This window comes from Chionomys nivalis, chromosome 6, assembly GCF_950005125.1.
Source record: "Chionomys nivalis chromosome 6, mChiNiv1.1, whole genome shotgun sequence".
Taxonomy (NCBI): Eukaryota; Metazoa; Chordata; class Mammalia; order Rodentia; family Cricetidae; genus Chionomys; species Chionomys nivalis.
The window spans coordinates 42,882,943-42,906,052 of record NC_080091.1 but is presented as its reverse complement, the minus strand read 5'-3'; the positions used below and the strand labels follow the sequence as shown (position 1 = coordinate 42,906,052).

Here is a 23,110-nt window from a genome sequence, read left to right as displayed (position 1 = left end):
CTTCTATAAGCTGCCTTAGTTGTGGTGACTCTTCCCAGCAATAGAACAGTAACTAAGACAAGGCTTTTGCCTGCATTTACATTTTGGGCACCAACTGTATGCAGTGCCCTTGGTGGCCAGATGAGGGCATCAGATCCCCTGGAACTGGAGTTACAGATGGTTGTCAGCTGCCATGTGGATGCTGGGAATCAAATCTTAGTCCTCTGAAAGGAAAGCTAGTGCTCTTAACCACTGCACCACCTCGCCACACCCTGTCCCCTTTAACTTTTGATATAAAACTTCAAATAGCCCCAAAACATGAAGACAGAGCACTGGGTAAGGCTCTGAGATTCATGCATGGCCCTTCCTCTGTCTGATGGCCTGCCATCCTTGGCTTGCCGCATTTCCCACTGTCAAATGTTTCTCGATTTTGTGGTATATTTTTAAAAGCTTTTTGTTTTACTTTCCTTAATAGTGGGAGGAAAGGGATGTGTGCATGTGCTTTGTGTGCTTGTGGAGGTCAGAGGTCAACTTCCAGGAACAGGTTCTCCCCTTCCACCTTTACACAGGTTCTGGGAATTGAGCTCAGGTTGTGTGGCTTGTGTGGCAAATGCCATTACCTGCTGAGCTGTTTCATCAGCTCCTGATGAATATTTAAAAAAAAAAAAAAAAAACCACCATCACCACATAACTCTACCCATAGAAACTTAGGACACGTCTCTGTTCAGATCATGGAGGGGTGGTGTTTGCATGGGTGTGCGCAATTGCTCATGGCCTGTGCAGAGGACATAAGTCAACACTGGGTGTATTCCTCAGTCACTCTCCACTTTAGTTTTTGTGACAGAATTGTTCACTGAACCTGCAGTTCATGAATTAGGCGAGGCTGGTTGGCCCATGAATTCCAGGGATCCTCCGGTCTCTGCATCCACAGCACTGGGGTTACAGGCACACTCTGTCATGCCTGGCTTTTTACGTGAGTGCTGTGGATACAAACTAGGGTCCTCTGCTTTCTTGGCAAGAATTTTACCGACTGAGCCTTCTCCCCAATCCCTTTTAAGGACTTGTAAAATAAACTATAAGCATAATTTGCAATTCCCACTAACCCGATTAATACCGCTTCCTTTAACCCAATCCCCCATCAGACCATATTCAATTTTAACTTGTTCAGAAATGACTTTCCACTTGGGTGGGGGCAGCCTCCGTGCACCTGCACTGCGTTCTCTGACTCTCTGCTGCCTGCGCTAGCTCCTCCCTCGAGACTTCGCTCATTAGTCAGAGAAACTAGGTCATTTGTAAGATAAGGATTTCTTAAGCCACTTTTTAAACATGATCGTAATCATCCTCAAAACACAATAAAAGATAATGAAAAGATTAAAACTTCTCCTCCCCTCACACACAGTCCAGGGCCAGACATTCTGATGCTATAACTCTATAGTGATCATTGTGCCATCACCGCCTGCATGGGCCACATGCTGGCTGATTGATTTTTTTTAGTTCACAGTCAGGGTCAGACTCTGAAAAGACAGAGGATACGGGAGCATCTGGGTCTGCTCTCCTGGGCTGATGGATGAGATGTAGATGTTTAACAAGCCACAGGGTTGATGGGAGTCAGGAGGGCAAGAATGGGCCTTCCAAGTTCATCGGGGGATTGGGTAGGGCAGGTTCAAACCCATAAATGAGCCGAAGAAGGCTGGACCACACAAAGTATTGAAAAAGGAGAGGGCTAGGGGGACAGTGTTATGAATTCCAGACACACCGAAGGCTACGTAGAGCCCAGAGGTAGCAAACTAGAAAAATGCCTTTTTATTTTTCCATAAGCATCTCCCAAGTTACGACATGTTCTTCATGATTCTGATTTGAAATGCCTATACGATCTGCCTTGTGGATACATAATTGTGTTATCATTTCACTAGTAGCTTTATTCAGCATTAAGATTTGATCATTTGTAATTTTGAGGCTATACATTTTCCCATGTGTTTATTTACAGTTTCCATGGTGCCCTCCCCACAAGCCGCACCTTAAACCCCATTCCTTGAGAAGGGAGAGTTTTACAGAGAATAGGAAGAACCCAGTCTCCTAAAGCAAGACATGACAGGACCACCTGGGAGGAAACAAAGGTTCTAAGGGGAACCTAGAAAGACAGCAGAGGAAGTAGAGAAAGGAGGCAGATGCGGAAATACAAAATACAGTTATCATGGATCCAGTTAGACAGAGAGCAGTTGAAGCTGGAGCCTGCTGAAACCCTGAAATGCTGAGGACAAGCTGATGTTTCCAAGGGCCATGGCCCTAGTGGTCCCTCTGCCATGGCAGCTACTATGACAGGGGAGTAGAAGATGAGTAAGCCTGGTGAAGAGTTCACGCTAAGGAAGCTGGGGCTCGCTGAACAGAAGCAAAGCGTGTGATCATGCAGCTGGCAGCAGGACTCAGACTTTGCTCTGACAGCATCATCTAAGAGAGCATCACATTCTGCCACCTGCCAGCAGAACCTAATACCATACCTGCTTTCTGTTTTCCCGGCCTTTTTGAGAGTGTATGCCACATGGGTTATATCCATGTCTGGCTAATGTGTGGCTTGCCCCACTAGATTCCAAGCTGATGTTAGCCAAAAGTAACTTGACAGAGGAAACTGTTCACTTCAGCTTACATGTTCAGGTTATAATCTATCACTGAGGGAAGTCAGACCAGGAACTCAGGGCAGGAACCTAGGTGATGGGGGATTCTCCTCTGTATGCTGTGAATATCATTGGTTAATAAAGAAACTGCTTTGGCCTATAGCAAGCTTTAGGGGAACAGAGCTAGGTGGGGACAACTAAATGGAATGCTGGGAGAAAGGAGGCAGAGGCAGAGAGAAGCCATGTAGCCCTGCCAGAGCCAGACAGAACATTAGCCAGTAAGCCACTGCCATGTGGCAATACACAGATTACCAGAAATCGGTTAAATTAAAATGTAAGAGCTAGCCTAATAAGAAGCTAGAGTTAATGGGTCAAGAAGTGATTTAATTAATACAGTTCCTGTGTGGTTATTTTGGGGCTAAGCAGCTGGGAACTAACTAGCAGCCTTCTTCCAACACCTAGAGTCGGGAACCATAGAGGGAAGCTACTTATTGGCTTGTTCAATGGCTTCTGCTATGTCCAGCTAGCTTTCCTGTTTATCCCTGGATACCGACCTAGGGATGGTGCCACCTACAGTGGGCTGGGCCTTCCCACATCAATCATTCAATCAAGACAGTATCCCACAGACTTGCTCACAGGCCAGTCTGATGGTGGCAATTTCTCAACTAAGTTTCCCTCTTCTCAGGTGATCCTAGGTTGTATCAACTTGAAAGTAAAACCTAACCATCACAGAACCATTTATGGAAGGAAGGAGGAAAGAAAGGAGGAAAGGGAGGAAAGGTGAATAGAAAAATTAAGGATGGATGGATGGCATGATAAATGAATTATTGGGTGGACGAATGGATGGGTAGATCAAAGGATGACGGATGGATGGATGGATGGATGGATGGATGGACGGACGGACGGACGGATGGGTGGACAGATGGACGAATGAATATACTGAAAGACAACGGACAGATAGGCATCCTGAGGTGCCTGAACTGGTTCTTGAAAGATGAATGGGTGAGGTTGGAGTGAAAAGAAATGACAGCATTTGTTAAAAGGAGAAAAGCGTGGGGCAGCCCCCATTTCCTGTCTGAAATGTCTTTAAAGCGATTTGTTCAAGGTCAGTCACTCAAGTCCAACCTCCTGTCCTATTCTCCTAATTCAGCAGGCAACGAGGATGCTGCAACCCCATGAGACCTTGGAGAGCAGTACAAACATCAGACAGAAGAGGACAGGGCCCTGCATGTTGAGGCAGCACCGACAAGTGGGAAGCCAGGTTTTCCAGCACCAGAAACCAAGCAAACATGAGTCACCCACAGCTGGCACACAGCAGGGAGTAGTGTCTGACTTGTCACATTTAATAGTGGGTTTCTCCGGCGCAGCCTGAAAGGATGTATTTAAATGCATAGTGTGCCAGTGTGCCGGGTCAGCCCCAGCCTGGGCTATGCTTCCAGAGTTACGTGGCAGAGCCTGTCTGTGCTCAAACATACCCCTCCATCTAACTCCAGATAGTGTACGTGAGAGGTACCACCGGGTGCCAGGCAGGAAATATGCAGAAGAAAATATATACACAAGGCAAGAACTGATGTATCTGTCTGTCTTCCTCCGTTCCTGAAAATGATTGCTACTCTGCCTTTGACAGTCCTCTCTCTTCTGCCCTCCTGAGTGTGTGTGTGTGTGTGTGCGTGCGTGCAAGTGCACGTGCGTATGCATGTGTGTGTTCATTTCTGGGGAAGTGCATGTGCATGTGTGGTGGGTGCATGCAGATGTGTGGAGGTTGAGTATCATATCCCCTAATTTGGTCTCACTCTTTTAAGACAGTCTCTCATTGGCTTGAACCTTTCCAATTAGACTAGGCTGGCTGGCCTAGGAGCCCCAGGAATTCACCTCTCACAGTCTTCCCTATGCTGTGATCATAGGCTCGCCAACATGTCTGGCTTTTTTATGTGGCTTCCAGGAACCAAATTCTTCCGCATCAGCCCTTACCAATTGAGCCATGCCCCTTGTCTGGCTTTTCATGTGGTTTCCAGGGACTAAATTTACTCTTACACTCCGGCGGCACTTACCAAATGAGCCGTCTCCCCAGTCCTTAACAGCTATTTTCAGAGCCATTCTGCAAAACTCCAGCTCAGGCACTCAGAAGATGCCATCACGGACTAGGGTTCCCAGGGGCAGCAAGTCCAGTAAACCCTGCCTGGCACAGCATCAAGGCTTCTCTTCAGGACAGCCCTCACCCTGCCAGCATGTGACGCATGATGAAGACTCCGGAGAACTTAATTAAGCCTTTTCATACTCACACTCTCCATGAGCAGAGTGGGGGTGGGCCAATTTAGTGGAATGACTTCCACAGAAGACTCGCTGGGAAAAGTATTTCGACAGTCATGTTTTTTGTGGGTGACACATGGAATGTTGTGTATCAGACAGAATAAACCCAAGAACACGGGTGGCCCAGCTTTGCAGAAATAACCGAGGCGCAGGTCAGACTCATGGACTCTCTGTCCACATGGGATCCACCAAACCACACTGCTGACACATTTTAAATTATCTTCACACTTCAGAATTCATGGCACCTTGTGAGCAGATAGAATTTGGAAATATTTAGAAGGCTTTGCGTTCTAAAACTCCTTTTCCTCACAAGTAAAAACGGATAGAAGGGCAGAGGAGATAGCTCCGTCAGTAAAGCTTTGCTTGCCTTGCAAGTTCAAGGACATGAGTTCCATCCCCAGAATCCACATAAGGAAGCCCAGGAGTGGTGGCACATGGTTGTCATCCCACATCAGGGAGGACACAGGCAAACGCCTACAGCTCACAGCCGCCAACCTAGTATAACCAGTGAAGTACACACAAAGTCAGTGACTTTAAAAAGATGAGTGGCAACTGGGAAATGACACTTGTGACACTCAAGGGTGTCTTCCGGCTTCTATGCACATAACATACACATGTTCATATACACCTACACACACACAAAAAAAAAATACCTTGCAGAAACAGCTGTTTGTAGAAGGGTTATGGATAGCTGAAAGAAACAGGTTTTGGTCTTTAAGGGCATTCAGTCTAGTGGGGGACACTAACTACCCAGCCTTTGCAGCCCAGTGTGGCAAAGTCATGATGATAGAGGGACAGGAGGGCAAGAGAAGAAAACACTCAAACCCAGCCTGAGTGAGTGCCATGCAAAGGAGGAAAGAGGCTCCAGAGAAAGGGGGTTCCATGAAGAAAGGAGCCAGGCTACACTCCAAGAAGTCTCATAAGAAAAGAGGCCTGAGAAGCAGAGGTCTGGGGGTGGAGTCTTAACTGAGTATAGCCCCCACATATATAAAGAGATGTGGCTCTAAGACCACCCACAAACACCACAATCCACATGGGTTTCGCTCCCTCATAAAAATGGTGCAGTATTAGCATCCAACCTGTATCCATCCTCCCAAATATTTATGTCATCCCTGGGTTACACATAACACTGAATCCAATGTGGACACCATGGCACTAGTCATTAGGCTGTGCTGTTTAAGGAATATAGACAACAGGGTGGGGTGGGTGTTGCTGGTGCATGCTAAGAACAGGTGCAAAGTACCATCTGCCACTTTCCATCTGTGGCTGACTGAAGCATGAAACCCCGAAGCTGCAGATGGGGGAGCTGACTGTAACCTCAGAGTAAGGAATATGGAGAGGTCTCCAGAGCAGCTGGAGGCCCTGGGGGCATGAAGGCCCTTCACAAAAAGGAGTTTGGGCTCTGCATGATGGTAACATGGGAGGGGAAACTAAGATAAAGTGGAAGGTCACTGGTCATCTTATATTTTCCTGATAGCTGAAGGTAAGACTAAGGGGTTACAGCATGTATCAAGGAACCCGGAAACTGAGTGCTGGGACAAGGTCTTCAGGAAAATGTCAAATATGGATATATAATAAAGAATGCAAAATCAAATGTGATTGCATAGTCACACCACCAATGGCTTATCACTTGGCTACTCATAGTTTCTAGGAAGTTTTAAGGACAAATAAAAAAAATGTTGGAGAAAAAAGGAAAACACAACTCTCTACCTGAAAGTGACTGGAAAGAATGAGTCTTTCTGGGAGCAAATGAGCCTGGGTGTCCCCCCCCCCCGCATGTCATCACTGCAGTAAGATGCATACCTTCCCAACATCCCTGCACTGCACCTGTCTATGCACACACACACACACACACACACATACACACACTATTGAGCTTCCCACACCTTATAGCCAGAGAGTCCTGTGCATAGGATCCCTACATTTCCAGGAACTAGCCTGGGACCACACAGTATTCAGAAAGACTTGCTGAGACAGAAAGATGCAACACTTTCTCTGGAGCCCTTGCCCCACTGGCTGGAGAGGGACACCTATAGAGTGCAAGGCCCACAGAGAGTAGGGGCTGCTGAACACCTCTTCCGAAAGGGTCTATCTGAACATGGGCAGCAATGCAATTTCTACTGTCAAGAGTCTTGTGAGTTGGAGCGTGGCCCAGGCCAGGGGAAGGACTTCTGCTCCAAACCTGACATTATCTGCTACCAGATACACTGGCGAGGGGGCACGCTGGCAGGAGGCCTTTTTCCTCCTCCGGATGGGAAGTATCTTGTGCAGTTCTACTACAAGAATTAGCTCAACACTTCAGGCATTCTTATCCACACAACAGAAAAATCATCCACACTAAGGCTCAGCTAGGGATGAGTCTAGAACGTACGGCATGTCAGCTCCCAAGAGGCATCACACATGGGTCCCATCTCTCATGGGTCCAGCTCTCATCTCACACAGTGGGGATGAAATCGAATCTTTCCACAAAGGCTGCTGTCAGAAACTGCACAAAAACCCACTATGATCTGGGACTCATCTCAGCAAAGCGGTGCTATTCTTACCTAACATTTATCCAAAAATGACAGGCTGGTCAGCCGCGCCATCTAAAAACTAAAAACACATTAAAGCTGTGATTAGACAAGAGAGACAGTGATTGAGTCTTCAGAGAGGGAGGCTTGGGTCCGGCTCTCAAATGTGAGTGGAAATTTACAAAGCTGTAAAAGCAGGGAGGTGAGCACTTCCATAAACAAGAGTGTCTGCAGGCACAGCCCTCAGGGATGAGCCTGGAGGAGCAGCAACGGTGCTGTCCGTGGTTCTGAAACATGGTCCACTGGGCACCGTGGCTCCCCAAATCTGGAGATCTCTCCCCCACCTCATTCAACACTGCAGGTCCTTGTTGGTTTTCTATCTGGGCTGGTTAGAAATTCTTTTAATTTTTTACATCCACAAAAAACTAAAGTAAAAATGGCTTGTTTAATGATGGACATTGTTAGCTTTAAATATTGCCAAATCTCCCTTTCAGCATTTTAATTCTCCAAAGGGTGGATATGGAGCCCCTCCCTCAGCTGATGCTGAGGTTGGCCACTGGGATCAGTGATTGAATGTCATCACTGGTCCTCAAATCACAGATTCTGGGAGGATCCCGGATTCACAAGCAGGAAAGAGAGGAAGACAAGATCAGGGTAGCTGAGCAGTGGCTCCCACTCTGAGGAACAGAGTGGAACTTCCTCTTTAAGGGGCAAGCGTGGAAACTAGCCTCACAGAGACCAAGGAGGCCCTGTCTTAGAGGAAATACACCTGTCAGGAAATGAACACAAGTGGAGTTGATTTCTCTTATGAAAAGGGGGAAGGTGGAGCTGGAATTAGAAAGTTATTAACCCTCCAAATCCTACCAGTGAGCAAGGCTCACATCCAAATCTCCAAACTTCAGTGGGGTATGTAGGTGTTCACACACATGGAGAGAAAGAGAGAGAGAGAGAGAGAGAGACAGACAGACAGACACACAGACAAATGGACAGACCACAGCACAGCACCAGACCTACTTCCTAGCCTCCAAACTACTCTGGGTGACCTGGTAAAAATTTCATGCCAGGTGCTTTTAGCAAAATTCTTGCTGTCCAGATGTAACAAATGACATCATTGAACATCCCCAGATCTTTGGGTGTCAACTCTCTGCAGCAGGTTATGATTTTAACTCTGAATCGTGACACCACACACACACACACACACACACACCCTGGTCATGCTTTGTGATGGCTGCAGACCAGCCCTGTGAATAGGTTTGACCAGCGAGAGGACAGACTAGGACGCACAAGCCAAGCAGGACTTTGAGACACAGACAGTTCAGGCCAGTCCTCTCTGGTCTGCCTCTCACAGGACCCATGTGACATGTGACCCCAAAATGAGATGCTTGAAAGAGCAAACCCGACCCAGACAGAATCCCAGAGACAAACCTAGAAGAGCAGTGCCCCTGCCACCCGATGTAGTAAACATCACTGTTTTCTGCAGAGTGCGTGGGTGTTTGCTGTGCAGTACAGCACAGCACCTCCGTGAATGAGTGCACAGGCTGGCTGTGGGCTGAACAGCCCAAACACTTCACACTGCCTCAGCGGGGCTCCTACCCTCAGTAGCCCCTCCATACCTCCCACCAAGCTGCCTGGCAAGTACCACCACACAGCTGCACACATCTGTTTATTCAGTCACACGAATTATCCATCCACAGTCAGGAGAGACCCAGGGAGTGGAAACCAGTGTGGGACTCAGTCTAATTAACAGCCACTCACTCTTCCTTTGCCTGGAAGGAAGCAGGGTGGTGTTTCTCTTTTGAATCAGAAATATAGATGGGCCCCAGGGAATCGAGCTCAAGCCTGTTTCCATGACAACTACAGCTGTAACAGCAGGATCTCAGGCCCATTGTACTGGTCAATGTTCAGGAAATGCTCAAATGACAGAATTATGTCTGTGTAAAATGGCACATTCTCCAAAGACCCCACTGGGCAGGTCATTCATGCTGCCTGCAAAAGGTGGCCCTAGCCTAATCCACATGGGTCTCCATTTCTATTTTTAAGTCTTAAATCCCCATAGGAAGCAAGAGTAGTTGCTACAAATGGGGGAACTCAGAGAAGGCAAGTAGTTTGCTCCAAGTCACATAGCCAAGAGATGGCTCCAGAATTTGAACCTTGTTCCACTTGGCACCTATACAGTAACTCCCCCATTCTCTTACTCCTGGGGGATATCTAGAAACAAAGATATCTTCATTGTGCATGAGCCTCCACCCTACCCCACCCCCCATCAAATAGGTTAAGTAACAATAGACCCTCCACGTCTGTCGTGTCATTTATCCAGGGCTTTTATCCACACTCCACCCCATGCTTCAGCTTACCTCCTGTTGGGAATGTGGTCCAAGAGGCACATTGAAAAAGCTCTGATCATTTTGAGGGGTGCTCTCTCTGGGAGTCAGACACTAGGCATAGAGCTCTCCTTAGCTAAGAACCCTGGCAATGCCTCATTATCTCACCGAACGTGTGTTACTGGAGAACATCATTTTCCATGGACACCATACAGAGTCCAGCCACCCTGACCCTGTCACAGGTGTGTGCCAACCTATGCTTCAGTGCATGATACAGGACTGAAGTGGGTTCATCCTTCTGTGGGGAGCTGAATCATATGGAGATGTGTGCTTCCAATTTCAGCCACTCCCATCTCACACACTATCTCTACCTGTCTTACCTGCGGTCACAGAACACACGAGACTGTGGTTTATTAACCAGTACAAGTTTATTTTGCTTGTGATGTGGAGATGGGGAAGCTCAAGAGTCTGGTGTGAGCCTGTGACAGGATCGGTGTGCTATCATCTGAGATGAAAACAGAAGGGCCAGGGAACATGACCAGTGAGGGTGTGCACAGCTCCCTCTTGTAGCCCATCTCCGTTCCGACTACACTTGTCCACTCAGAAGGGTGCAACTTCATGGCATCGCCACTTTCTGTTAGGCTCACTTCCCTTATTATCTCTTATGAGACTCGTGTCAAACACAATACACTGAGGATCAAGTTTCCAACATACAAAACCACAGAGAAACCCTGTCTCGAAAAACAAAACAAAACAACAAAAAAAAAAAACAAGTTTCCAACATGGCAAACACAACATACCTGGGACCTAGTACCATCTTGTCCACATGGGGAATGTCCCCACACCATCTGATGCTTCCACCTTCTACTGCACCCAGACTGGGCTGGCCCTCACATCTGTCTTCCTGCAACCTCTCTTGTTTCTACCATGTGACACCAGAGCAACTTTCTGAAGCACAAATACAATTGTCTGACCTCAACCCACAACCTTTCAGCGGTGTCTCCATCCAGAGGACCCTGGGAGGGTCCTCCATGAGAGCCATTATACTTACCTAGTAAAGCCACCGTGCCTTTGTTTGTGACATCCCAGAAGGGTGGGCTACTTGCCAGGTCTACTCACCCTGCAGATCCTTGCCTCCCCATCCCCATCCCAGTGGCCTGGCTCTAGCACCCTGTGGAGCTCCCGCAGTGAGAGGTCTGTACCTTTGGCTGCATATTCAGGGTGTTCCATCTTTCAGCTCAGCCTTATCTGCCTTATTTCCTAGAAGAAAATCCTCCACTTGGTGCTGAGACTTCAGCTTACCTCCCCCATGTCACCTCTGCAGGCTGTGCTCCTCCTCTGTAGATGGAGGCAGTCAGAGCTCTGGCCTCATAGGATTACCTAAAGATCTAGAAGCCCACAAGCTGCCCCCACACTCAACATCAGCCCAGGAGATCCAGGATTCCAGGTCACACATCTGCATTCAAGCATTTAAGGAAGTAGGAAGAATTTTCCTTGTTTGTTCTTTAAAAATCAGTGCCAAATCATTCAGGTTCAATTTTGGATTCATAGTGCTATATATGCCCAGAAATAAAACTTAGTGAAAAGAAAAAAAAAAAAAGAGGGGGTGGATCCTGTAGCTTTCACTGTCGATTTGACATACCCAGAGTGAGGAGTCTCAGTCCTCAATCAAGGGACTGCCAAGATCAGACAGGCCTGTGGATGTGTAGATGAAGAATTGTCTTGTTAATCAATGTGGAAGGGTCCAGCCCACTGTGAGTGGTATCATCCCCTAGGAAGGTGGTCCTGGGCTGTATCATGAGCCTATGGGTAAGCCAGCACTCGGTGTGCCTTCATGGTTCCTGTTGTATATCCTTGGCTGTGCGTGAGTTCCCTTGTAAGAGCTAACACTACATAGAGTAGCAACCAAACCTGCCTTCGATTTGCTGCTCTGATTCTTGTCCTGACTTCCCTCAGTGATGGACTATGACTTGGAAGTGTAAGCCAAACACAAAGCCTTTCCTTCCCTAAATTGCTTTTGGTTAGAGTGTCTCATCACAGCAACAGAAAGCAAACTGGGACAGAGAAGAAGAGAAGCCGAACATGACGCTGTTCTTGGCACAGAGAAAGGATAGCGGAGGTGGTTTGAGAAGAGAAGGCCCTAGTGTTGAAGAAGAGCTCCCCAGCCTTGAGAGCAGCAGGAGAGAAGAGCACGGGGTTATTTATCAGGGCCAACCACGGGCACTTCATAAAAGAAACACCTGCCACACAGAATTGTCCCAGAGCTAACCCAGCTGTGTGTGAGGTGGTGGTGACCTCCTGTAACTGTAAAGATTCTAGGAGAAGGCATTTGAAATCCCTGCATGAGCTAGGAGAATAAATCATGTCAGCCATTTTCTACACAAACACAGAAAACCACCCCAAGTTTATAAGATTCCCTTCAATGTAGAGTTTACAGAATGCAAATATTTGTGGAGATTGCGCTAGGACTTGAGCCTTCAGGATCTGTTATGACAAATAGCACCTTTCTGCTAAGGATATAGCTTGGTGGTAGAGACCTTGCCTAGCGTGCCTGACACTCTGGGTTTGATCTCCAGCAACACGTATGCCTGCACATGTGTGCATACCAGCCTGGTCTGAGGAAGGGAACTACATCCCTTGAGCAGCCATGTGCTTGTTCTATGTGGTTAGGTTCTGTATCAGATCCACTGAGTCTTCCTTGAAACTGACACCAGGTTGTTACTGAGTCAAGCCACTGGGAGTAAGGTCATACGCACATGTTCCCACTTGAACGTGAACAGTTCTGAAAATGGTGCTGTCCAGTGTGAAAGCCAGCAAAGCCCCCTGGCAAAGCAGATCTGTCCTCTCCCTACTGCCAAGGTTTCACTCTAAAAGAGCCTCCATGGTGCAAACTAGCCCAGAGCTAAGCTCAAACAGTCCTTAAGGAAGGAGAATCCATGCAGGGGCAGCTAGAAGCTCACTCAGCTGAGAAGCATGGCTTACCATGTGAATTCATCCATGCCCCCACACAGTAAGGAGTCCCTTAGGTGACTGGCAAATGAAGGGGTGACTCTCCCAGTCCTTTGTGTGCTTATGTGGAACATAAAGACGTGAGAAACTAACCAAAGAGCTCACAGCTCCCACCCCAGGATGAAGGGCTCCTTAGAGAGTAGATCTTGCTGGCAAAGGCAGAATGCTAGGGAGAGCAATCCTACCCAAGAGGGAGCGCTAGGTTCCTGCAGCAGAGGGCTGAGTAAAACCTATGGGACTGGGGGTCACACAGCCAGGGGCACCAAGGTCTTCCTTTCACCTGTTTGCTCTTGCTTTCTGATATGTGTATGTTAAACAAATGTGTTCGTGTGGATATGTGTCCATGTCCATCAGATCACATTCACGTGGAGAGTCAGACGATGCTGTGACCCGTCTTCCTCAATTGCTCTCCACCATATTCTTTAAGATCGGGTCTCACACTGAATCTGTAGCTCATGGATTTGGTTAGGCTGACTGGCCAGTGAGCTCTGGGGATCTTCTTATCTCACGACCCAGTGTCCCCCATCATCACCCCTCCCCCGCCCAAGCTGGAGTTACAGATGTGTGCACCACACCCAGTCTTTTCACAAGTTAGGGATACAGACTCAGATCCTCATCCTGTGTGGCAAGCATTTTACACACTGAGCCACCCCCCAGTCCCACTTGTAGGTGCTGAATCACATTCCCTGTCAAGTATCCCAGCTCCCACCCCACGGCGTGAACCATCAACCTGCATCAACTCACAGTTGCACTAGCTTAGAGCAAACCTTGCGATCTAGGCATCATACCCAGGGAAATGGGGTTCTCCCAGTCTAACCAGGAAATATGGTCAAATAGTCTAAAACCCAGAAACACTCCCAAAGCGTTTAAAAAGCATCACCACCAGCTAGGCTGGCAGCCATGTTTCCTTATCTCTGAGGCCCTTAGCAGCAATGACTGCACAGACTTGCCCTTCAACACCATCCCACTGTCTGCTGCCGACCTAGTTCTCATTGGTCCTGTGGGAAGGAGGACATCCTCTGAGGCTTCTTTGTCTTGTCAGCACCAGATGCTTCGTTTTTGCTCACAGCAGCAAACCACGCTCTACTCAGCACCTGGGAGTGCTCAGAACTCTGAGACAGATGTTGTTAAAATACTCCGTAAACTTTGTCGCTGACCCACAGTTCAGTTGGGGGTGGTTCTAGCGCACCACACCACTCCCACGAGCTGAGGAAACATCTTCCATTTTCCTTTCTGCAGGGTCTCTTCTACACCCCTACATGGGTCTCTCTCTACACCAGGCCCTTGCCTTGCACTGCCATGCCAACCTATACTGCTAACTGCCCTTCGAACCAGCCCCACCTAAGAATCATCACTGCGCCTTTTCTCCATCACACATATATTTGCACAACAAGGTCAGCTTGGTTTCAACAGACGATTATAAGTATCTCTTTGACACCAAAACTGGCCCATGAAATCCTCCAGTCACCTCCAGGAAACTGACTTCAGGTTTACCCCAACTTGAGGCTCAGCCCTATGACTTGAAATATTGTATGATATATATGATACACGCCATGATGGGGCAGAAGTTGCTAAAGGCCTTTTAGGTAGCTTCCAGTTGGCATGCTCTGCACTCCTTCAGCCTGGGTCTCAATGCAGAAAGATACATGGGGCAGATGCACCTTCTCACAGCAGCAAGGCCTGTGGCATGAGCTGGATCTTGGGGTTTTGTACTATTGCACAACACTGACCCATACACTGCCCCACAGTGATCGTGCTGACAGCTACCCCATGTGGTGTTTACTCTGTGCAGAAACTATTAAAAACCTTGCATGGTTTTTCAGCTAGTGATCAAGGGAGAGGGGACCCATGGTAGCTGGTATTACTAGTCTTGTTTTATAGATGAACACAGAGAAAGATTGATGGATGAGAGACTGTGTGGACTCTGAAGATTCAAACCCAGAAATCCTGACTTCAGAACCGTGACTGTTTTCTTCTAACACAGCATCCTTCAGTGCCTTCCTATGACCCATAGGGCTTCAGAATTGTACACTGTAACACTGAATCTCAACCACCTCACCTATTTCACAGTAAGAAAAGGAATTCAATATCTAAGAAGAGGAAGTGACTTGACCAGAATCAGACGTCTCCTTGGAGTGTGTGTCATTTCTATTACCTCAGGCGCACTCCAACCCTCACAGCCCTGAAGCATCCTCAGTTGCCTGGAAATTTGGATCTCTCTCAAGTCCCTCACTTTCTGATTCTTCTGTGTAAAACTCTTCACCTTCTTTGGATGACGGTTCTCTCCTTTCAACACAGATCTCATCGGTGCTGTTCCATCCTTGTGTTCAGCAATCAAATTCTTGTTCATGCCTCTGTGAAACCCATGAAGCCTTCTGTGACTTTTAGCCAGTACCATGGCCTGACCCTTGTCTTGGAATTCCCCTGGCATGCTCTGAGCCAACCTGTCCTTTAGTTACTATTAACTTGTTTCAGGTGTGTGCACTTTGTCACTTTGATGGCCAACTTGGTAAGAAATCCTGCACAGTCACTATTTGAACAGTACTAGTCGCTAAGGTAAAATTCGAATTTCTATTTCCTCAGGGTGAATGAACAAGGAGCTGTGTCTGACCTGTTAGATACTTGCTATGTGCTAGGAACTCTTGGGAGTATTACACTGAATGTGTTCCATAAGCATTGGCCAGGTTCACTTTGTAATGAACCCATGAAGCAACTGTTACAAAGAATTCATGCCTGAAATATCAGAACTGTTACAAGGAATTCATGCCTGGAATCTCAGCACTTGGGAAGACTAAGCAAGAGCATTGATAATAAAGGTTAGCCTGAGCTACAGAGTGAGTTATAGGATAGCCTAGGCTACATACAAAGTGAGATCCTGCCTCAAAAAAAATTTTTTTAAAAATTAAAAGAACGAGTGTTCAAAACCAGTGGTGTCACTGTGCTGTGACACTGCCCTGTTTCTGTGTCCCTTCTGAAAACCTCCTTAAGAATTTGGTTTTTTTGGTCTGCCAAACTTTGTTGACTCCCCAAGGGAGGCCTTGCCTCTCTGAGGAGTGGATGGGAATGGGATGGGGGGAAATGGGGAAGCAGGATAAGAGGAGGGAGGGGAACTGGGGCTAGTATGTAAAATGAAAAAAACTTAAATAAAAAAAAAGACAAAAAAGAATTTGGTCGTAAAAGAAATATTTTTTTCTTAGAATTTGGCTCACCTCTTCCTGCCCATAAACTTTACATTATTGGGGTTTCTGTCTCTGTCGTGGATGGCAGAAGCTCAGATCAGCCCATGGTGGCCCTATTGTGCTGTCCTCTGCTCTTCCTGGGTCCTTAGTGCTGGTATGTGGCTTCCAATTGATTTTCCAAATTGTGCAAGTATCCAAATCCTTTGTGCAAAGACTCAGGGAATAAGTGAAGAGCTACTCTAGATGAAGGTTCCCTTTGGGACAGGCAGCCACATGCTTCACAGGCTTTTTGTTGTTGTTGGTTTTGTTTTGTTTTTTTTTTTTTGTTTCTCTTTTCCCCCATATGTTTTATATTAGAGTCACAACTCCAGCCTAAAATGAGTTTCTTCCCTGCCTTCACTGTCTGATTAAACACACACACACATTTTCACACCATCATATATTCACATACACAAACACACACCACAAAATGCCCACCCAATGATATATTCACATACACAAACACACACCACAAAATGCCCACCCAATAATTTTTCGCAACAACCAGAACAGTCCACTCTGCCTGTTTGAATGCAAACTTGAACATGAACCTTTCCTCCTTAGCCCGATACAAGAACCTTGACCTGCCACTTCATACCTTCGAACCTTAGTTTCCACTTTGGGAAGCAATGATGATTGATAATATACCTAGGCTACCCTATTCCCATGGTTCTAAGATCCGTGTGGAAGATAATAGGAGTCAGGTAGACTACAGCAAGGGCTGCAAGTCCCATTGTTAATAATAACCAGAAGCACCATAGCAAGCTCCCTGACTTCCTCCTGCACACAGCTGAGCAAGCACACACACCCCCTGTGGCTTCTCTGGGAGCCCAGAGCTTCTGTAAGGCCAGGGAGCCCAGTGCCTTTGTTTACTCAGAGCCACACCCAAGATACTGTACTTGCTAAACACATTGGACACCTGTAAATGGCTTCAGCTATGTTAACTCCCCCCTCCCTATCTGTACTATTCGTTACAGGGAAATCCACCCATGAGAGAGCTTTATCAATATTTTATCTAGCCCCTGGGGATGGAGACTAAGTATGTGTTTCCCATCTTATTTCTCCATCAGGCCAACCTGTCCATCATCTCAAGAAGGATTGGGATGCTTAAAAGAAGAAATGACTCCAAATCATAGCCAATCAGAGTAAAGCATTTTTCTAGTTCCATCTGCATGTCTGTCCATAAGATGCATGGCCCGTGTGCCCCTGTGCTCCTTGTTCTAGTACACACCTCTGGATTCCCCACCGAAGCCTAGATCTCCATCTCTGTGGATCTCTCCCCATTAGAGAGATTAATGGGACCATGGGGTGACCCAGCACCCTGCAAAAGGGTCCTGAGAATGCAGTTATGCTCTCTGCTTGCTTCTGTGCCCTGAATCTTGAGCCTTCCTGCACCTCAAGCTTCTCCTCAGGCTGACTAAAGCACCTTTGACTTTTCCAAGGTTTGCGTTCAGTGTGCAGAAAAGCCACATGGCACCCGAGGTGGGAACCCATAATGCTGGCTTTTCTCCTGCCTCCTCCAAGCGCCACCTCCTTTGACCCCCTGTCCTTTACATACCTGCTGAAGTTGCCCGCAGACTCCTTACTCCCCTTCACTATACCCATCTTTTATAGCCATTTATGGATTGGATGTCAATTATTGCTAACTGTGGGAGCTAAGGACATTTCCTTCCCACTGTCTCTATGTCTGGCAGAGACCAGGCACTTATTATAAACTACCCAGTGACTTCTGGGGGCCAAGTGAGGGCTGTAGCATCTAGAAAGCCACAGTGGCATTTTCAAAGGGGACCTAATCCCCCATCACAGTCTATGTACCATTAGCAAAAGGTCCCCATGTATAGGAAGGGTTCTTACCTTCACATCCAGCCTCTAAAGCTTGCTATTTCCTCTTAAAACCACAAATTTTTGTGGTTGGGGCAGACAATGTGCTTCAAAGGAACAAATGCCTTCTCGTAGGCCTTTTTAAGTATCTGAGATAGCCTTTCTACATCTCTCCTCACCATACTTGCTGGAACCACTCCTGAGGTTAGCAGAACATCTCTGCGATTGTCCCACAGGCTAATCGTCTACTTCGCATAAAGGATTAAAGCAGCAGACAGGCCAGCAGTACCCAAGCCTCTCATAAGTCAAGGGTGCCAACACACTAACAACTCTGCCGGGATGGCCAGGCTGCTCATGAGTCTTGTGGGGGTGCCTGCTATGGATAGCAAAGCACTGGGACTCAAAAAGCCACCACCGCAGGACACATACCCACAGCCATCTGGTGTCAAGGCTGAGCCCTTCATCTCCACTGCAGAAGGTCACAGCAGGATGGCCCTGCAGCTCAACAGACTGAGAGCCATAGGAATGACTCCAAAGGAGCCCTTCCCACAGACCTGCCTAGCAGCCATCTGTTGGACTTCAACCTGAGACACTGGCACCCTTAGATCTGCTAGGAGCACACAACACAGAGGGACCCAAGCTATTGACTCATTAGTCCCTGCACCAGGCCCACCTTATCACCTTCCTTAGTTCCCCTGGCAGGGGCCCAAGATCAGCAGGCCTTCCCGCAAGAACCTGCTCAAATAATCCCAGGCTTTCTTCCCTCGTTGTCTCGCAAATGGCCACCACATTCCCTCCAAGGACCTCTCCCATCTACAGGGCTTACAAAATGGATAGATATGGTTCTGCCTCCATCCCCTAGAGTCGCTTTTGTAGGTAGGAACGCAGCAGAGTTCTGCTGGTGAGAGCTGAAGCTGGGTTCAGGAGGGGTGAAAGCCAGATAGGGAACCAAGACTCCTCCCACCCTCCTTCCTACCCGTACTCAAAGCCTAGTTTCCAGCCTCCTCCCCCTGCTTCCCAGCAGCTTCCCCGAAAAGACCTCCCCAGGACCATAAAACTAGCAGGGTTTCACATTTGACAGCTCCCTAGGAAAAGTGAGCACCCACCTCTAACCAGAAGCTGCCTTGCAGGGGCCCTGGAGATGCCCATGAGCCAGAACCCTGCATGAATCAAGCCGAGTCTCCACCTTCAAACCTCAAGATTACCCCTGGGAATGCCAGCTCTGGGAATCCCGCCTCCCAGCACCTGGATGCTCCAGCATTGCCACCCCAGGCTCTGGGCTGCCATCTCTGGGCAACTGTGTGTTGGTTCTAACACCAGGCAGGAACTCAGTGGAGGATGTAGCTTCTGACCTCATCACCCTTAGCTTCCAGCCTAGACAAAGCTTAGAGATCAGGGCTCCTTTGTTTCCGGCCACACCCAGGGAAACAACCCAGATGTTCAACCTACACTACTACCCCATTTTCGGGCAGCTCAGCATTTGTGGTTAACCCTTAAGAAGCCGCAGCTGCCAGTGTGGATCACTGAGTTATTTTTAGCTGCAGTGAGACATGGGAGAGGTGCCTCTCCATCATGGCGCAGCTCCAATTCCGGCCTTCCACCCATCAGTAAGCGAAGAGTGATGAACCGCATCTTTTTCCTTCCTCTGCAGGCTGCAAGGTGCAAGGGAGGGGTGCTGCAGGAACCAGGCGCACTAGGCCAGGCAAACCTTCTGCATCCTCACGTGAGGCCGAGGGAGGGGGCTGGGGCCCCGCGCCCCTCCCTCTTTTGTTCAGCTCCACGTCCTCCCGGCCACGCCATCCTCCCGGCACATCCCGCGAGGGAGGGGGCTGCACGCCCGCGGGGAGAGGGACCGGAGATTCCAGCCCCGCCCTGCCATGTGGGGCTCCCCCTCATTGTCCCCAGAGGGGGAGGGGGCGGCCTCGGCGAGACGGGCCCCGCCCCACTCGCGGCGACGCAGGAAGCCTCCGGGGGCGCCCCTGCTGTCCCCCCACGGGTCTGGACCCTGATGGCGACCACCCCCAGGCCACAAAGCACCGCGGCAGGGCGGGGGCGCTTACCGTGATGTGCGGGATGCTCTTCTTCCCCTGATGAGACATGGCCCCCCTGGAGCCTTCCACCTAGCTTCTGGACCTGCCGACTGTCTGACGCCCTACCCGGCTCTCTCCCGGCAGCGCTACTCGTGGGAGCAGCGACAAAGGCCCAGAAGGGATGGAAGAAAGGACAGAAGCTCGGCGACCACCGCTGCCCACTTCCTGCTGCTCGGCCCGCCGCCGCTGCTCCGGCTGCCTGCACCTCCCGGCTTGGCAAGGAGGGCGGGAGGAGGAGGGAGAGGCTGGGCGAGAGGAGGGCGCTGAAGACAGACAGCTCCTCCCGGTGGCGGCAGCAGAACCGGATTCGCCCCTCTCGGCTCGAACCAGGAAGCGCTTCCCTTCCGATCTCTCCCCCCCCCCCACTCCGCCCCCGACCCCCGCCCAGCGCCCTCGCCTGAGCCCCGGCATTGCTCGCGCAACTAGGAGAATCTGCTTTTCAGTGTTTTTTTTTTTTTTTAAAAGCAAGGAACGGCCTTCGGGCGCACAGGCAGAGGCTTTGCGCAAAGTCACAGGTGTCTCTGAGTCTCTGCCGGTTACCTGTGCTTGGAAGGGAGTGTGGACCGGGAGCCAGCACTCTCCCTAATTTCTGGAAGCATCCTTGGCCCTTTAGGGTCGCGCTCAATGATTCCCCACCCGCCCCCCCTCCCCGCTCCCCACCATTCTTTTCATGGTCTCTGATTCTCCATCCCCTGAATGGGCCTTTTCCATACCCAAACCCAAGCCTTCCTTCAAGCTGTACCCTTGAGTAGTCCACCTTAGTCAAGGTGTACTCATTTACTCATTTTTCCGGGCCCATCTCCAGGGTCTTCACCTCTCTCTTTACCCTCTCCATTTTCATTCCCGGTCAGAGGCATTGTAGCAAAAAGGGCTAGGGCCAGAATCCATGGGTCATAATGGGCTCTCACCCTTCAGCCCTCTCCTCTCAGTGTCCTGTCATTGTGACCAGTAGCTTGACAGAGAGTGCTTGGAAAGCTAGAACTGACACCAAGGTCTCTACAGCTCTGGGGACAGAGAAAAATGCGGTTTTCCTGCCTCTCATTTGAGTATTCAAAGCCCAGAGGACCCATAGTCCCGATGTTGCTCTGGGAGAGGTAAGAAAGAAGGCAGGACAAAGCTTGCCAAACTTCACCAAGAGAGGACAAAAGATGGAGAGGGAGCCCCAGCGGACCTTAAAGCACTGGGCAGCTGCCCCCAGGCAGGAGCAAGCCATTTCCCTACCAATGAGCTCATTTCCTGCCTGCACAATTCCCTCCACTTCCGGGTTGCCACAGAAGGTGAGGCGTGAAAAAATCTCTGGACCCTGCTGGGGTCTGGCATCCTGCACCACAGAAAAGAAAGGCTGTTCCCTAGTCCACTGCAGGAGATCAGGTGGGGTTACAGGCTCAGAGAGAACAAGCTTATATCCGGGAACCCACTAAGCCATGATTCCCCCGTTTTACAGATAAGAAAACTGAAGCTTGCAGAGGTAAAATTTCGCACATATACAGAGATAAAAATAGCATTTATTAGCTGCTGCAGGGCAGTGTCCAGAAGCCAGATCAATACGGGTTCCCTGCTCATTAAGTCCCTGTTCTGTGGCTCCTAAATTCTTATTAATGACCGGAAGCTGCGGATGGCAGAGGCATCCTTCCAACTGACACCTGGATTCCCTTCCTCAACACTAAATAGGTTCCAGCACCTCGGCATTCCCTAGGGTCAGCCAGAGGGGTCTAGGCAGACAAGCTACCGAGAGGGGCTGGGCCACGTGCAAGTCAGAGGGAGGAGCCTTGTTCGCGACTAGCCAAACAGATTGCTGCTCCCAAGCAGACTTTGCCGGTACAAAGCGCTGCAGCCACCGGCCTCTGGCAACTGCAAACGTTGCGTCTGCGCTGTAGAAACCCCTCCTCCCTCCCAGAAAAGAGCCTTATGGGCGGGGGAGGGGCCCGGGCACCCTTTGCAGGAGAGTTGAGGCCAGCCCCGGATCCCCAACCCTCTGCAACCCAAGCCCTGCGGTCTCCAAAAAGTAAAGGGGCCTCGAGCTCTTTCGCTCCACAATCCCCACCAGCGAGTGCTTTGGGAGAACTCGGACGCAGTCTTTTGTCCAGTCCCTAAGAAGCCTGGGAGAAAGGACAGAGGGGACCTGGGAGGGAAGAACACAGGAGCAGGTGAAGCGACCAGAGTCCAGAAATACCAAAGCACAGCTGCCCCGCCGGTCATGGCAGAGCTGGGGACAAAGCTAGTGTAGATGACCCTGACCACCACCGTCAAGCCAAGGTCAGTTCTGAACCAGGCACAAAGAGCACTCGCCTCCTGGATACTCCCCTTGAGGGAAGCTGAGCAGACTGCCACTCTCGAGTCACAGATGGAGACAGCTTTAAAAAAGTGAAACATCTCGGGTGGTTCCAGGCGGTGGCTGGGTTTCGGAACCCTGAAGCTCTGATGGAGCCAGAGATCCTGTTTCCCACGCGAGGTCCTACTACCAAGGAGGAGATAAAGGGATAAGGAAGCCGAGGCTCCAGCTAGTTCTTTGCTCCTCACCCCTCAACCCCGGTCTCCTACTCCCAGGTCCCAGATTCAGGACCACGGAGAGCTCCCAAGTAGGCAAAAAATAGCCAGAGGTAGGGATACCACCCTCAGACCAGTCCATTTCCTTCTCCAAAACGCTAGTACAGATTACAGTCCTGTTCAAGATCTCCCTCCCTCTTGCTTCATTTTGTGCCTCTCATAGGGTTAATGGGAAGAGTTAACTAAGAATGATAATAAAACTCAACAGCAAACATTTATTGATCAATCTCTACCTGGAACTTAATTCTAGAAATGAGTACATAGCTCGCCCCATCCTGGGAACTTCTGGAGGGTGGGGCCAAGCTGTCTAGCCAGACCAGCCAGCGCTCAAGGGAGAGCTCCTAGCGTTATTCCAACTTCTGTTTCCCAGGCACGTGGCTCTGACCTCACCCACCCAGTCCAGGACTCTTCTGTAAGTCCAGCCGTGTTCCCTGGCAAATCGCAACTTAAGGAAGAAAACATAGAGGGCCGAAGCCCTGGCCGTGCCTTTCCCTGATGTCCCTCCGCACTTTGAGAACTCGGGATTCAAATCCCAGATTTCCTTCCAGTTTGCACATCCAGGAGTGTCCCTGGATGATTTCTAACTGACCGCTACCCAAACCCTTGACTAAATCGTCCCGCAGGGAGGGTCGGGGTGCAGTCTTATGAGCAGAGTCATTTGGTGAAGCTCTTCCAGAGCATAAGCACTTCACA

General features: G+C 49.2%; 1 protein-coding gene across 2 annotated transcripts in view; it reads right to left on the bottom strand.

Annotated features, from left to right (window-relative positions):
- Nucleotides 1–23,110, bottom strand: part of Crmp1 (collapsin response mediator protein 1) — a 53,158-nt gene that overhangs the window by 29,219 nt on the left and 829 nt on the right. The window contains exon 1 of one of the 2 annotated variants that reach the window (XM_057771769.1): nt 19,841–20,106. The exons of the other annotated variant lie outside the window; for it this stretch is intronic. Within the exon in view, the coding sequence (XP_057627752.1) occupies nt 19,841–19,879 (39 nt within the window). The 5' untranslated portion in view covers nt 19,880–20,106. Of the gene's footprint in view, nt 1–19,840; nt 20,107–23,110 lie in introns of those variants that run through there. 2 annotated transcript variants of the gene reach the window in all.